The sequence below is a fragment of the Salmo salar genome, chromosome ssa15 (genome assembly GCF_905237065.1).
Source record: "Salmo salar chromosome ssa15, Ssal_v3.1, whole genome shotgun sequence".
Lineage (NCBI taxonomy): Eukaryota > Metazoa > Chordata > Actinopteri > Salmoniformes > Salmonidae > Salmo > Salmo salar.
In genome coordinates this window covers 5,876,299-5,892,622 of record NC_059456.1, presented here as the reverse complement: position 1 = coordinate 5,892,622, position 16,324 = coordinate 5,876,299, and the positions used below count along the sequence as shown (strand labels likewise).

Sequence of the window (16,324 nt, the reverse complement as noted above, 5' to 3'; positions counted from 1 at the left end):
TGTCTGTCTGTCTGTCTGTCTGTCTGTCTGTCTGTCTGTCTGTCTGTCTGTCTGTCTGTCTGTCTGTCTGTCTCTCTCTCTCTCTCTCTCTCTCTCTCTCTCTCTCTCTCTCTCTCTCTCTCTCTCTCTCTCTCTCTCTCTCTCTCTCTCTCTCTCTCTCCTCTCTCTAATTAAACCCCCATAACCGACTCATCCTTGTTCTGACCGGACATTCTGTCGTGGTTTCTACCGGTCTTAAGCCAGCACCTAAGGTTTCTTATTATTATTATCATGGTCCTTTGATTCTCTGCCACCCAACCCTATTTTTTCACTCATGTCTATGTACATAGTTTCATCTGGCAGACTACTAACAGTTATTTTCTCCTTAATAGGACTTTTATTTGGTTAAAAACTATAGAAATGTATCAAAAGTTCAACTCTAGCGCACTCTAGTGGCCAACAAAGAAACTACAACGTCCCCACTGTATAACAAGAAGCTGTATTGGAATGGAGTTTCAACAAATTCAGAGATTGATCAAGTAGTGTAGTGTAGAATTGGTACATGGCACATGCAGCAAGACACAGAGATGATGTAGGCTAACAAATAACACAGTTTGACAGTTGACAGGGAACACAAGAGCCAGGAGGACACACAGTATAAAGTCCTTAATCAATCAATCATCCACAAAGCTAGATACAGTCAGATGTAGTCATACATTACCCGGTTTAGCCAGAAGAGGATTGGCTTCCCCTCTGAGCCTGGTTCCTTTTAAGGTTTCTTGACTTTTTCCTCACCACTGTGGTTCTTGCTTGCTCTCTGTGGTCGGGGTTGGGTTACTTTAAAACACTGAGACAACAATCATGGAACTGATAAAAGATAAACACACAAACCAATTGTTATTTAACCTACATCTTAGGTTTCAAGTATCTACTTACCTTGATGTGTATCCGAGGTCTTTACATGTAGCTATGTAGAAAGAAAAAAATCATTTCGGGGGGGGACTCAGTTGAGGTCTCAACTTGCTGTTGAGAGTTAAGAATAGTAGAAAACACAAGGTACAATATTGAAAGTTGGTTATGCATCAGCAGTTTCCCTCTTGTTAGGCTATATGTCCTTCACTGACAGTCACTCAATAAACCCATGTCAGTTAACGTTTTTTTTTAGATTGGTCAATTTCATCTAGTTTGTCTAGCCAGCTATCTAAATTTGCAGTAATCACGTGCCCAAGGGCCCTGACCTCCAGGGGCCCACAGTGATTTGTTAGTCACTTTCACTCAGATATCATATTAAAGAGATTCTCAGGTAGTTCTGAAAGTTGCACTCAGGAGCCAAAAGTGGTCCCCGATAATGGTGCACTACATCACATTATGTGCAGATATGTGCACCACGTTATTGCTTTCTTTCTTGCTCTGCTGCGTGTGCATTGCTTGCTGTCACTCAAATGGCGAGGGTCTAAAGCTTGTGTATGAACTACGCATTGACACATCCAGCCCAAAGCGGGAGGTTTCAAAAATACTTAGTTGTCGCCAAAGTTCCAGAGCAAAAGGGGTAGAATTGCAGGAAATTTGCTGTAAAATTGCAACAAACAAAAGTTGTGTAAAGCAAACTTATTTTGTTTACCCTTTGTTAATAAAATGTGTGTAGCGGCTAATTGTAAGCTAATAGGCTATGTGTTTTGTAGATGGACTGAGGTGAAGGAAGCTACAGCAACCAATGTGATAATGGCTGTGGTCATTTTCGCTTTGTTTTTGCTGTTCTCCAAATAGCATCTTATAGTTTTGAAATGGTATAGAAATGTATTAAATGAGCTTCATCTTTCTGGATCTGATGGGGACAGTCAGTTTTGTACACTGCTGCTGCTACTCGCTGTTTATTATCTATGCATATGTAACAGTGTAGGTTCCGTCCCTCTCTTCGCCCCAACCTGGGCTCGAACCAGGGACCCTTGCACACATCAACAACTGACACCCCACGAAGCATCGTTACCCATCGCGCCACAAAAGCCGCGGCACTTGCAACGCAAGGGGAAACCCTACTTCAAGTCTCAGAGCGAGTGACGTCACTGATTGAAATGCTATTAGCGCGCACCACCGCTAACTAACTAGCCATTTCACATCGGTTACATATAGTCACTTCACCCCTACCAACATGTACAAATTACCTCGACTAACCTGTACCCCTGCACATTGACTCGGTATCGGTACCCCCTGTATATAGCCTCGTTATTGATATTTTGTGTTATTTTCATTATTTATTTATTTTTATTTGGTAAATATTTTCTAAACTCTTCTTGAACTGCACTGTTGGTTAAAGTGCTTGTAAAGTAAGCATTTCACGGTAAGGTCTACTACACTTGTTGTATTCGGCGCATTTGAACAAATAAAGTTTGATTTGAGTAGCAGTATGTGGACAACAGCGCCCTCTGGCGTTACACCGGAGGCATTGGACGGTGACACAGCAGCAGCAGCAGGCGGCGGAGGAAAAGGAGGCACTGTCACTGTGCCAAACCGGATCCTGCATGAGGAAGAGGCCAGGGACAGCCAGCCCCGGCTTCTATTCTCCAGCCGATATTAATTGCGTGGTTCAAGCCAGAGTGAGCCCGTAGGGGGCTGTGTTAGGGTCCATAGGATGTCCCGTCATGAAGGTAAGAAGTTTCCCCCCCCCAAAAAAAATAGTGCTAGACGAGACCGTAGCGAAGCGATTGCTAGGCTAGCTAACTAACTACATGAAGGTCTACGTGTATTTTGTAATGAACTGCCGCTAACGTTATACATTTACCCACTTTAGCTAACACTTAAACGTATCTTGGTAACTAACGTTAGTTGGGCACAAGGGCACTGCCCAAGAAAAGTTTCTAATTTCCAGTGTGAACTAGTTCGCACGGCAGCCAACCTAGTTTGTTAGCTTCTAGGTTGCTAGCGTTAATTGGCTTGCTAAACTAGAGAGTTAACTCTCCAGTTACCTAGCTATCATTTTATTAACCTGTAGTTAGCTAACTAGCTAGCTAGTTTACTAGGCTTAAAGGCAAACCATTATACATGGAAAATGTATTCATTATCGTGTCTGTCAAGGTGATGTTTTGACAAAGTGTCCTAGCTAGTTTATTCTTGTTTTCTTTCCCTTTCTAGTTAACAAACCTTCCTAGCTAACATCACGGGTTGTGAATGCACTGTCATCAAAGTAGCCTTGGACGAGGCCCTGTGTAGCTGAGGCCTTCATCAGTAGCTAGTTAGCGCTTTACATATTTTTAACATGTTAAAAAGCCACCAACATACATTTAAAGGGGCTAGCTAGTGGGGAAACCGGCTAGTTATACTAGCTAGCTAACAAACTATAGCTAGTTAGCTATGTTGACAAGCTCTGTTTGGGAGTGTTGGTTCGCTGTGCCAGTTAACGTTAGCTAGCTTTTTAGCACGACTGTTGTAGTCAAATCAGCTGCACCTCCTCAAAGTTGGTGGTCCATGTAACAAACTAGCTAGCGAGCTACCTAACTGGGTACAGGAGTTATACATATTTCAAATTCATGCCAGTCTTAAATAACAAGGGCCATCAATTCTGCACTGAGTCAGTCGTGCAATTGCCTGCCCTCAAAAGTTGGTGGTCTGCATAGCTAGCTAGCTATCTAGCTGGGTATAGCAGTTACACACATATTTCAAATTCATGTCAGTCTACTCTCGTCTTAAATATCAATTCTGCATGGTAGTTGTAGCTATATTGGCAGTTGCTGAACTGCCAACTCTTTTTTGTTTGTTTTTGATTAGTCACATGGACACTGGAAATGTGAAAGTGCTGTGTCTGTGTAGCTAATAGGCTAGTTCATGAGTGTTATGCCAATATGTTGGTTGTGTATTATAGCTAGGTAAATGCTGCAACGTGTTGGCTTTATTTTGCTGTGTGTTTGACCCATAACTTATCTGTGTGGTCTATTCTAATACTCTGACTTGTGTGTTGTGGGGTTAGGACAGGGTATTGGTCAAAATGGTCCGTCTGTGAATTGTCTTTCGTCAGGTGTGAGCTGCGATGCGTGTTTGAAGGGTAACTTCCGGGGGCGGCGGTACAAGTGTTTAATTTGCTACGACTACGACCTGTGTGCGTCGTGCTACGAGGCCGGTGCCACGACCACCAGACACACAACAGAACACGCCATGCAGTGCATACTAACCAGGGTCGACTTCGGTAAGTGCACACACCCATGCATATACACCACAATCAGACACACTACACACGCATCACAACTACAACTCACACCATACAGTGCATACTAACCAGGGTCGACTTCATTAAGTACATAGCTATTACAACACCCCCCCCCCTCCATATAACCAGACGGGAGATGTAAAAAGACAAACACCACAACTAAACACCCTGAAAACTGATTGTCTTTTGTCAGATAGTGCGTTGATTCTGCCTGCGCTGATTCTGTCCTTCCAGACCTATGTTATGGAGGAGAGGCCTTCTCAGTTGAGCAGTTCCTGCTTTCACTTGTCCTTACTGTCTAACCCTGTCCCCCTCTCCTGTCTGTCTTACTATAGACCTATATTATGGAGGAGAGGCCTTGTCAGTGGAGCAGCCCCAGGCCTTCACCTGTCCTTACTAACCCTGTCCCCCTCTCCTGTCTGTCTTACTATAGACCTATATTATGGAGGAGAGGCCTTGTCAGTGGAGCAGCCCCAGGCCTTCACCTGTCCTTACTGTGGCAGGATGGGCTACACAGAGACTTCCCTTCAGGAGCACGTTGCTACAGAGCACACAGAGACCTCCTCAGAGGTGGTAAGTCTACCACTATTTTTTTTGGACCTGGCCTCGGGAGTGGAAACACAAGTCTTTAGGCCAAGCACCAGTGCAAATCTCTATAGTGTATGTCTCTGCAGTGGGGAAACCCTGTGGTGTGTCTCTGCAGTGGGGAAACCCTGTGGAGTAAGTCTCTGCAGTGGGGAAACCCTGTGGTGTAAATCTCTGCAGTGGGAAAACCCTGTGGTGTAAATCTCTGCAGTGGGGAAACCCTGTGGTGTAAATCTCTGCAGTGGGGAAACACCTGTGGTGTAAATCTCTGCAGTGGGAAATACCTGTGGTGTAAATCTCTGCAGTGGGAAATACCTGTGGTGTAAATCTCTGCAGTGGGAAATACCTGTGGTGTAAATCTCTGCAGTGGGGAATACCTGTGGTGTAAATCTCTGCAGTGGGGAAACCCTGTGGTGTAAATCTCTGCAGTGGGGAAACCCTGTGGTGTAAATCTCTGCAGTGGGGAAACCCTGTGGTGTAAATCTCTGCAGTGGGGAAACCCTGTGGTGTAAATCTCTGCAGTGGGGAAACCCTGTGGTGTAAATCTCTGCAGTGGGGAAACCCTGTGGTGTAAATCTCTGCAGTGGGGAAACCCTGTGGTGTAAATCTCTGCAGTGGAAAAGAGACCAGTGCTTCCTCTAGATTGTTTTCCAGGCAGGAGGGAGTTGCAAAAATGTTCCCAAATCAACATCCAGGCCATGTTCAGTAAAATGAACAGCATCCAAAAAAAAAACTGTGTTCAAATGCATTTGATGTGGAGCATGCTCAGATGGGCTTGTGTTCTCTCCTTCTCCTCTGCAGATCTGTCCCATATGTGCTTCGCTGCCCGGCGGGGACCCTAATCACGTGACTGACGACTTCGCTGCTCATCTCACACTTGAACACAGAGCCCCCAGAGACTTGATATCCTTTACCCCTCTGAACCTGGTTCCTCTTGGTTTCTTCGTTCTAGGGAGTTTTTCCTTTCCACTGTGCTTTCGCTTCTGCTTTGCTCGCTCTTTGGAATCTAGACTGTCTAACTGCAAAGCACTCTGGTTTAAAAGGGGCAATATAAAATGAATGTGATTGATTGGTCTACTACTGTCTGCTCTGCAGTTCACTCAGTCTAACCCAGAAACTTGATATCCTTTACAGGTAAACAGACTACTACTCTACTTTGCTCTTACAATGTAATGCTCCAATTGTGGGGCATTCCACTGAAGTTCTACTATGTGACATGTCTAACATGGAAAAGCCCTACAGGGAAACAACAACAGGTCAGTGTAAAGCTCATCAAGAACCACAGGGCCATCTGCTGAACAGCACTGGGTACTGCAACAAACTCTGCTGTCTGTCTCGCCGGCCGGCCGGCTGTCTGTCTCGCCCGGCCGGCCGGCTGTCTGTCTCGCCCGGGCCGGCCCGGGCTGTCTGTCTCGCCGGCCGGCCGGCTGTCTGTCTGTCTCGCCGGCCGGCCGGGCTGTCTGTCTGTCTCGCCGGCCGGCCCGGGCTGTCTGTCTGTCTCGCCCGGCCGTCTGTCTGTCTGTCTGTCTCGCGCCGCTGTCTGTCTGTCTCGCCGCCGGGCTGTCTGTCTGTCTCGCCGGCCGGGCTGTCTGTCTGTCTCGCCGGCCGGCTGGCTGTCTGTCTGTCTCGCCGGCCGTCTGTCTGTCTGTCTCTCTCGCCGCCGTCTGTCTGTCTGTCTGTCTGGCCGGCCGTCTGTCTGTCTGTCTGGCCGGCCGTCTGTCTGTCTGTCTCGCCGGCCGTCTGTCTGTCTGTCTCGCCATCCGTCTCGCCGTCCGTCCGTCTCGCCGTCTGTCTGTCTGTCTCGCCGGCCGGCCGTCTGTCTGTCTCGCCGCCGCCGTCTGTCTGTCTCGCCGGCCGGCCGTCTGTCTGTCTCGCCGGCCGGCCGTCTGTCTGTCTCGCCGTCTGTCTGTCTGTCTCGCCGGCCGTCTGTCTGTCTCGCCGGCCGGCTGTCTGTCTGTCTGTCTCGCCGGCCGGCCGGCCGGGCTGTCTGTCTGTCTCGCCGGCCGGCCGGCTGTCTGTCTGTCTCGCCGGCCGGCCGTCTGTCTGTCTCGCCGTCTGTCTGTCTCCGTCCGTCTTGCCGTCTGTCTGTCTCGCCGGCCGGCCGGCTGTCTGTCTCGCCGGCCGGCCCGGCTGTCTGTCTCGCCGGCCGGCCGGCTGTCTGTCTCGCCGGCCGTCTGTCTGTCTGTCTGTCTCGCCGGCCGGCTGTCTGTCTGTCTCGCCGGCCGGCTGTCTGTCTGTCTCGCCGGCCGGCTGTCTGTCTGTCTCGCCGGCCGGCTGTCTGTCTGTCTCGCCGGCCGTCTGTCTGTCTGTCTGTCTGGCCGGCCGTCTGTCTGTCTGTCTGGCCGGCCGGCCGTCTGTCTGTCTGTCTGTCTGTCTGGCCGGCCGTCTGTCTGTCTGTCTGGCCGGCCGTCTGTCTGTCTGTCTCGCCGGCCGTCTGTCTGTCTGTCTCGCCATCCGTCTCGCCGTCCGTCCGTCTGTCTGTCTCGCCATCCGTCTCGCCGTCCGTCCGTCTGTCTGTCTCGCCGGCCGGCCGTCTGTCTGTCTCGCCGGCCGGCCGTCTGTCTGTCTCGCCGGCCGGCCGTCTGTCTGTCTCGCCGTCTGTCTGTCTGTCTCGCCGGCCGTCTGTCTGTCTCGCCGGCCGGCTGTCTGTCTGTCTGTCTCGCCGGCCGGCCGTCTGTCTGTCTCGCCGTCTGTCTGTCTCCGTCCGTCTTGCCGTCTGTCTGTCTCGCCGGCCGGCCGGCTGTCTGTCTCGCCGGCCGGCCGGGCTGTCTCGTCTCGCCGGCCGGCCGGGCTGTCTGTCTCGCCCGGCCGGCCCGGGCTGTCTGTCTCGCCCGGCCGGCCGGGCTGTCTGTCTGTCTCGCCGGCCGTCTGTCTGTCTGGCCGGCCGTCTGTCTGTCTGTCTCGCCGCCGTCTGTCTGTCTGTCTCGCCATCCGTCTCGCCGTCCGTCCGTCTGTCTGTCTCGCCATCCGTCTCGCCGTCCGTCCGTCTGTCTGTCTCGCCGGCCGGCCGTCTGTCTGTCTCGCCGTCTGTCTGTCTGTCTCGCCGGCCGTCTGTCTGTCTCGCCGCCGGGCTGTCTGTCTGTCTGTCTGTCTGTCTGTCTGTCTCGCCGCCGGCCGGCTGTCTGTCTGTCTCGCCGCCGGCCGTCTGTCTGTCTCGCCGTCTGTCTGTCTCCGTCCGTCTTGCCGTCTGTCTGTCTCGCCGGCCGGCCGGCCGTCTGTCTGTCTCGCCGTCTGTCTGTCTCCGTCCGTCTTGCCGTCCGTCCGTCTCGCCGTCCGTCCCGCCGTCTGTCTCGCCGTCCGTCCGTCTGTCTGTCTCGCCGTCCGTCCGTCTGTCTGTCTCGCCGTCCGTCCGTCTGTCTGTCTCGCCGTCCGTCCGTCCGTCTGTCTGTCTCGCCGTCCGTCCGTCTGTCTGTCTCGCCGTCCGTCCGTCTGTCTGGCCGGCCGTCCCGTCCGTCCGTCTCGCCGCTCCGTCTGTCCGTCTCGCTGCCGTCCGTCCGTCTGTCTCGCCCGGCCCGTCCGTCCGTCTGCCGCTGCCGTCTGTCTCCCCGGCCGTCCGTCCGTCTGTCTCGCCGGCCGTCCGTCCGTCTGTCTCGCCGGCCGTCCGTCCGTCTGTCTCGCCGTCCGTCCGTCTGTCTCGCCGTCCGTCCGTCTGTCTCGCCGGCCGTCCGTCCGTCCGTCTGTCTGTCTCGCCGTCCGTCCGTCTGTCTCGCCGTCTGTCTCGCTGGCCATCCGGCCGGCCGTCCGTCTGTCTGTCTCACCGGCCGTCCGTCCGTCTGTCTCGCCGGCTGTCTGTCTGTGTGTTGCAGTTTAGCCTCTTGTGAGTGTGTTTTTAGATCAGGGCATAGAGAGAGAGTGTGTGTGTTTCATGACGTGTCCATGATGTTCCTTGACGGTGTTGCTCCACGATGAGTCGAGCGGGGTGCGGCACGTGCGTAGGATGTTCCACCCGGGTCGGGGTCTAGGGGGGCCAAGGGCCCGTCGATCCAACATGCACTTCACCTCCTCAACCTCCGGGGGGAGCTCTACCACACAGACCTCTACACAGAGCTCCAACTACAACAGAGAGGCTATGGATCCTATAGCCGGTAGGACGCGCACACACACACACACACACACACACACACACACACACACACACACACACACACACACACACACACAGCTGTGACTACATCAGAGAGAGAGCGAGAGAGACAGCAGATTTGTCAAAAGAGAATATCCACTGTGTAACCCACCCACCCACCCAAGGCCCTTATAGACCAGTCTAGACGGTAACCCACCCACCCAAGGCCCTTATAGACCAGTCTAGACGGTAACCCACCCACCCAAGGCCCTTATAGACCAGTCTAGACGGTAACCCACCCACCCAAGGCCCTTATAGACCAGTCTAGACGGTAACCCACCCAAGGCCCTTATAGACCAGTCTAGACGGTAACCCACCCAAGGCCCTTATAGACCAGTCTAGACGGTAACCCACCCAAGGCCCTTATAGACCAGTCTAGACGGTGTGTGTCTGTGTTGCCGTAACACATTCCTTGAAGTTATTCTAATCCTGATTGGTTCAATGCCTGATGTGTTTTAATGACTGAAAAATTTACATCCTCTTGTGTACATACAGGGCTGCTTTATGACAGCGCCTTCAGAATGTATTCACACCCCTTGACTGTTTACACATTATGTTGTGTTACAGCCTTAATTTAAAATGGATTAAATGGAGATTTTGTGTCACTAATCAGGTTTCCAGACAAATGTTTTATGCGTGTAAAGTACATGCCGGGTAAAGATGTCACGGCCGGAAGGAAACAGCTACACTGAACAAAAAATATAAATGCAACATGTAAAGTGTTGGTCCCATGTTCATTGAGCTGAAATAAAATATCCCAGAAATGTTCCATACGCACAAAAACAAATTTGTTTGCATTCCTGTTAGTGAGCATTTCTCATTTGCCAAGATAATCCATCCACCTGACAGGTGTGGCATATCAAGAAGCTGATTAAACAGCATGATCATTACACAGGTGCACCTTGTGCTGGGGACAATAAAAGGACACTAAAATATGCAGTTTTGTCATATAACACAATGCCACAGATGTCTGAAGTTTTGAAAGAGCGTGCAATTGGCATGCTGACTGCAGGAATGTCCAACAGAACTGTTACCAGAGAATTGAATGTTCATTAGTCTACCATAAGCTGCCTCAACTGTGTTTTAGAGAATTTGGTAGTTCGTCCAACCGGCCTTTAACCGCAAACCATGTGTAACCACTCCAGTCCAGCACCTCCACCTCCGGCTTCGTCTGAGACCAGCCACCCAGACAGCTGATGAAACTGTGGGTTTGCACAATCGAAGAATTTCTGCACAAACTGTCAGAAACCATCTCCGGGAAGCCCATCTGCGTGCTCATCGTCCTCACCAGGGTCTTGACCTGACTGCAGTTTGGTGTCGTAACCGCCTTCAGTGGGCAAATGCTCACCTTTGATGGGCACTGGCTCGCTAGAGAAGTGTGCCCTTCACGGAAATGAATCCCAGTTTCAACTACCGGGCAGATGATGTGTATGGCGTCGTGTAGGCGAGCGGTTTGTTGATGCCAACATTGTGAACAGAGTGCCCATGGTGGGGTTATGGTATGGGCAGGCAGGCATAAGCTACGGACAACGAACACAATTGCATTTGATCAATTACAATTTGAATGCACAGAGATACCGTGATGAGATCCTGAGGTCCATTGTCGTACCATTCATCTGCCGCCATCACCTCATGTTTCAGCATGATAATGCACAGCCCCATGTCGCAAGGATCTGTACACAATTCCTGAAATCTGAAAATGTCCCAGTTCTTCCAGAGCCTGCATACTCACCAGACATGTCACCCATTGAGCATGTTTGGGATGCTCTGGATCGACGTGTACGACAGCATGTTCCAGTTCCCGCCAATGTCCAGCTACTAAGCACAGCCATTGAAGAGTGGGACAACAGGCCACAATCAACAGCCTGATCAACTCTATGTGAAGGAGATGTGTCGTGCTGAATGAGGCAAATGGTCACAGCAGATACTGACTGGTTTTCTGATCCACACCCCTACATTATTATTGTTTAAACCAGAAGATGCATATCTGTACTCTCAGTGAACTAACTCAATAAAATCTTTGAAATTGTTGAATGTTGCGTTTTAAATTATAAAAATAAAAAAAATTCAGTGTAATTTGTCAGTAAACTATCCAAATGTCGACAAAACAAAACACGATGGGATCTTCTTGTCTGTGTAAAATGTATTCATGTGATTAAATGGAGGTGGAAATGCTTTTAATGATATAATAACCATCCTGAGAGGTCTAAGGCACTGCAATGCAGTGCAAGAGGCGTCACTACAAACCCTGGTTCGTTCCCAGGCTGTGTCACAACCGCCATAGGGCGGCGCACAATTGGCCCAGCATCGTCCGGGTTAGGGGAGGGTTTGGCTGGGGGGGGTAGGCCGTCATAACTAAGGCAAGTAAATAAATAAATGTTGAATTACGTTTGGGAGTCACGCGATGACATTGTGTGGTCCTCCCACTACAAATCTGGAAAGCATGCAGTTGAAATAAGTTATGATGAACTTCACAGGGTGGTGAAAGTTCACAGTAATTAGCTTGATGCTCCTTTCCAATAAATATCAAGGGACTTATTCTGGTGACATTGATCGATGCTTGACAATTTAAAAAAAATCATCTTGCTCTTTTATCCATAATCTCATCATGTAGACACTACCCGCACTGTATCTGAGAGCTTTTGACTAAAGTGTTTGTAACCAAGACCAGAGTGGGAACATTCACTATATAAACACAACATGTTTTGTGACCGGCGCGTCAGTAGAGTTGAAAATGCGATTGGAAACACATTTAATTTTTTTATTCGGTACATGGGGAATTTAACCACTTGTATGTGCACTATGTCGTCACGCACAGACTTTTATCTGCAACAAGTCAATTAGATGGAAACATCTCTGGTGGGAAAATGCACATTTTATTTATGCAGGTTTTTGAATAGAAACCTAGCTACTGACCATTACCCCTTAATGTCAGTAGAATTGTGTTTTAGAAATTGATTTAAAAATGAAAAGCTGAAATGTCTTGAGACTAAGTATTCAACCCCTTTATGGCAAGCCTAAATATACTGAACAAAAATAAATAAATGCAACATGCAACAATTGCAAAGATTTTACTGTGTTACACTTCATAGAAGGAAATCAGTCTATTGAAATAAATTCATAAGCCTTAATCTATGGATTTCACATAACTGGGCAGGGGCGCAGCCATGGGTGGGCATAGGCCCACCCATTTGCGAGCCAGGCTCAGCCAATCAGAATGAGCTTTTCCCCACAAAATGGCTTTATTACAGACAGAAATATTCCTTAGTTAACCCAGTGAATTGAAGCACAAAGATCAGGGAGGTTTTCCATTGCCTCACAAAGAAGGGAACCTATAGGTAGATGGGTAAAAGAAAAGAAGCAGACATTGAATATCCCATTAAGCATGGTCTAGTTATTAATTACATTTTGAATGGTGTATCAATACAGCCAGTCACTACAAAGATACAGGTGTCCTTCCTAGCTTAGTTGCCGGAGAGGAATGAAACCGTTCAGAGATTTTACCATGAGGCCAGTGGTGACTTTAAAACAGTAATTTTTTTTAATGGCTGTGATGGGAGAAAACTGAGGATGGATCAACAACATTGTAGTTACTCTACAATACTAACCTAAATTACAGCGTGAAAATAAGGAAGCCTGTTTGCATTAAGGCACTAAAGTAAAACTGCAAAAAAAATGTGGCAAAGAAATGAACTTTATATCCTGAATACAAAGCGTATGTTTGGGGCAAATCCAAAACATCACTGAGTACCACTCTCCATATTTTCAAGGATGGTGATGGCTGCATCATGTTATGGGTATGCTTGTCATCGGTTTTGGGGATACAAATAAACGGAAGAGTAAGTCACCTTGTCCGAGAGAGATTTACATGGTTATCAAAACGTCACGCCAGGGTACATATATACACAGCCCTTTAAGTGTTTCCAAAATCAGCTATGGGGAAAAATGAATGGTGGAAAAACAATTGGAACCATTTCCCTGTTTTGACCGCTAGGTTTTATGGGTATTATGACACCTGCACTGTGGGTCTCAATAGAGCTAAGCACAGGCTAAATCCTAGAGGAAAAAATGGTGGTCTGCTTTCCACCAGACACTGGGAGACAAATTCACCTTTTCAGTAGGACAGTAACCTAAAACACAAGGCCAAATATACATGCGTTGGTTACCAAGACGACATTTGAATGTTTGAGTGGCCTACTTACAGTTAATCCCACTTTGTAACACAACAAAAAAAGGACAAAGTCCAGGGGTGTGAATATTTTTCTCAAGGCAGTGTAGATGCATCACTAACTTCATTCTTCTAGTCCTGTTGATAGTGATATTTGTACTGAACTGCTGTACCATTTATACATGCTGTGTAAGTGACAAAAACATTGATTTGACATGGTGTTTCCGAACAGGAGTCAATCATATCTCACTCTCACTCTTTCCCAGACCTGTTAGGTCTGGTTAGGGTTGAATCAATGCATTTTATGTGACCCCCCCCCTCCTCAACTCAATCTCTCTCCCCACACAGAGCTTCTCTCCCAGTTGTCGGGGGTGCGTAGGTCGGCGGGTGGCCAGCTGAGTTCAGGTCCTTCAGCCTCCCAGCTACAGCAGCTCCAGGTAGGTAGTCCAGAGGTTAAAGAGGAGAGCCAGCAACCAGAGGTTTGAATACTGGCCCCCTCCTTTTGCTGGTGTCAGTATCCTAGAATCTGTAACGCAAGTATGCCCTTAAAGCTGCAATATGTAACTTTATGCCCGTAAAGCAAAGTACTGAACTCCTTAATATCTTACTTCTCCTTAACCCTCCTACTTCTCCTGAACCCTTCTACTTATCTTCATTTTTCTTCTCTCCTGCTCCTCTTCCTCCTCTAGATGCAGCTCCAGTTGGAGCGGCAGCAGACCCAGGCTGCCAGACAGCAGTTGGAGACGGCCCGGAGTGCCACGGCCCGGAGTGCCACGCAACGCAGCAGCAGCCGTACCTCCACCAACGCAGGGCTGAATGCCAATCCCAGCCCAGGGCATCACAACGCCAACCCCAGTTCTAACTCTACCAGCCCTAACCCAGGGCATCACGAGTTCACCACACACACACAGCACAGCAACTCCCAGTTCCTCCTCAACAGGTTAGCTACTGTCTGCTACACTTGGTTTAACCTTTTTTGTTTGTTTGTTTTTTTGGTGGTTATTCTAGTTTAGGTAATATCTGTTGAACAAGAGACTTGTTCTGAGGCTGTCTGCTACATGTAGGGGGATGGATTTGTGTTTGTAATGGAGCACCATCTCTTTCTCACTCCTCCTCCTCCAGACTGAGTGAACCACGGTTGTCGGAGGCGGAGCGCCAGCTGAGTGAGGGCCAGTGGGCGGACCGCTCTCTCTTCGTCACGGAGCTCCTCCTCTCCACCCTGCTGGCCGATCCGGACCACAGCGAAGATGACGATCTCCGTGACTACCACGACGCGGTGATCCGAGGTTCGGACGCGTTCAGTGATTTCGGCGACATGGGCTGCGTGGAGGTCATGACCTTGGACGTGGCGTTGGAGAACCTCAACCTCCGAGAACAAAAGGAGCAGCAACCCTCGCCTCTTTGATGACGTCACTGCTGGGTGCCGCCATCACTACAACGCTTAAACCACCAACTGCTGTTACTGACCGTCGCTTGTCAACTGAAAGAAATAAGATTGCAGCTCTTTTTTTTTGGGGCTTCGGTTATTATTAATTTCCTTTTTCTTTTATTTGGCTGGGTGATGTCAACTCACTTGTCACCCCCCCCCTCCCTCCCTCGACCCCACCCCACGTTGTGTACATGAAGTCGGGAGCAAGACGAGGGAATGTGAACGTGAGAGAGCGAGTGTCATGAGCGAGAGAATGAACTATATATAAATCTATATAAATAAATCTATGAAAAGAAAGCCGATAATCAATTCCGCATCAAGCTGTGTGTGTTTGACCCTAACAGGGCAAGGTAGGTAGGTAACCGTTTTGATAATTTCTCATAAACGAGTGCACAGACTGAGTGAGAGGAGGCGGCGGCAGGCGGACAGACTTCCCAGCAGGCTAAGCTGTTCTTTGTTTATGGTTATTAATAATAAAACGGTGCTTGACTGGTTTACCACAAGAAATGTTGAGATTCTTCACCCTCAACTGTCAGAGGTCTTCCATTAAGCACCGTATTAAAATGGGGAGTTGGGTATCATAGAGATTCAACTCATTTCTCTTTTGGTCCTATGATATCATTTGTTCAGTGTCTATGGGTACTTTCCTATCCTGGGTGTTCAATTCTACACTAATTATTATTTTCCTAAGACTGTTGACTGAATGGTTTTAGTCATTATTTAGCTCCTCCCCATACCCAGGGTGATGTCACTTATGGGGCCATGTTGCCTTGCTTTGTGCCAACTGAACTGTGGCCCCTTTTTGAATTTCATATCGAGAGAAGCTGCATACAGTTTGCATATGCACTACATAAAGAGATCATAGACATGCAACATGGGAAGGCCATTGGACAATCACATGAAAACTAACCTGATTCTATTCTCTCTCCTGACAGTTTCCTTGTTGTTTTTGCCGGACTGATAGGCCTTTTCTCAATTGGATTTGCTCAACTCTTGCGTCCTCCCTCTTCCATCATCCTCTGGCCTCCTTTTGAAAAAGGTCAAAGGTAATCGAGGAGAGGGGAAAGAGGACGAAAATGCACCTGTATAAAATGACTCCTCCAATCACGCGTCATCAGGCAAATTACGTTTACAGGGTGGAATCCCAAAATAATATGTATAAAGTGATAACTAAGAAAGCTAGTTGTGCAAAACATTTTATAGATAAAAAGGACAAGTAGAATATAGTTTTAAATGTTTGCATGCTTTTCTTCGAGAAAACAGTAGCTGATTCGAAGGGGGTGGCTGATTTCAAAACTCTTCCACGAAGGACTCAGGGTAGGATACACTTTTGCTTTCCTCGCCAAAAGGAGCCTATTGAGGAGGGGAGGACCGTCTTCCATTCGTCTACTAACGAATTGACACTTCCACCACTTATCGGTTTCCGGGTCGCAGAGGAGAAAGGACAAGACTTCTGCCTCTACTGCTACCTTAACAAATGCAATGTACTGTATAATGATGACATGGTTTGGGTGTTTGGAAAAGGCCAAAAGACAGAGTCAACTGTTCAACTTGGAGGAGAACAATAAAATTGTTTTGGATGTAAAATTAACCACACCAATCTTGCTGTGTGTGTGTGTGTGTGTCAAGAGTCAACTAAATGCGACCTCCCTGTCACTGCTCTGCCAGCAGGAGATGTTGGCCTACTGGGAAACATTGAGAAGTGGTGTTCCCCAGGAAGCTGATGACCTGTAGCTGGCTTACAGTGGAGGTGCAACAGGCAGACAGAGATGACCAGCAGGTAACCATCTATCCATAAACCTAACCCAGCAGGTAACCATCTATCCATCAACCTAACCCAGC

General features: G+C 48.7%; 1 protein-coding gene across 2 annotated transcripts; it reads left to right on the top strand.

The window, feature by feature from the left end:
* The first annotated feature begins 2,404 nt into the window (after positions 1-2,404).
* On the top strand, positions 2,405-16,073 carry LOC106570909 (E3 ubiquitin-protein ligase KCMF1). Of its 2 annotated transcripts, none has more exons than XM_045695397.1 (8): positions 2,405-2,624; positions 3,989-4,156; positions 4,611-4,750; positions 5,564-5,665; positions 8,667-8,847; positions 13,402-13,490; positions 13,743-13,993; positions 14,176-16,073. In XM_045695397.1, exons 1-8 carry the CDS (start codon positions 2,609-2,611, stop codon positions 14,456-14,458), a joined length of 1,230 nt encoding a protein of 409 aa, XP_045551353.1. In that variant the 5' UTR covers positions 2,405-2,608; the 3' UTR covers positions 14,459-16,073. The 2 variants fall into 2 exon arrangements, with proteins under 2 accessions (XP_045551353.1, XP_045551352.1); XM_045695396.1 differs by having other exon boundaries at positions 2,433-2,624; positions 3,941-4,156.
* Positions 16,074-16,324: the final 251 nt, after the last annotated feature.

What these genes read in the sequence shown, in the direction of transcription:
- LOC106570909 (XM_045695396.1), top strand. An exon ending in CAGAGACCTCCTCAGAGGTG is followed by an intron (nt 4,751 to 5,563) that starts GTAAGTCTACCA and finishes TCTCCTCTGCAG; the next exon opens with ATCTGTCCCATATGTGCTTC. An exon ending in ACAGAGCCCCCAGAGACTTG is followed by an intron (nt 5,666 to 8,666) that starts ATATCCTTTACC and finishes GTGTTGCTCCAC; the next exon opens with GATGAGTCGAGCGGGGTGCG.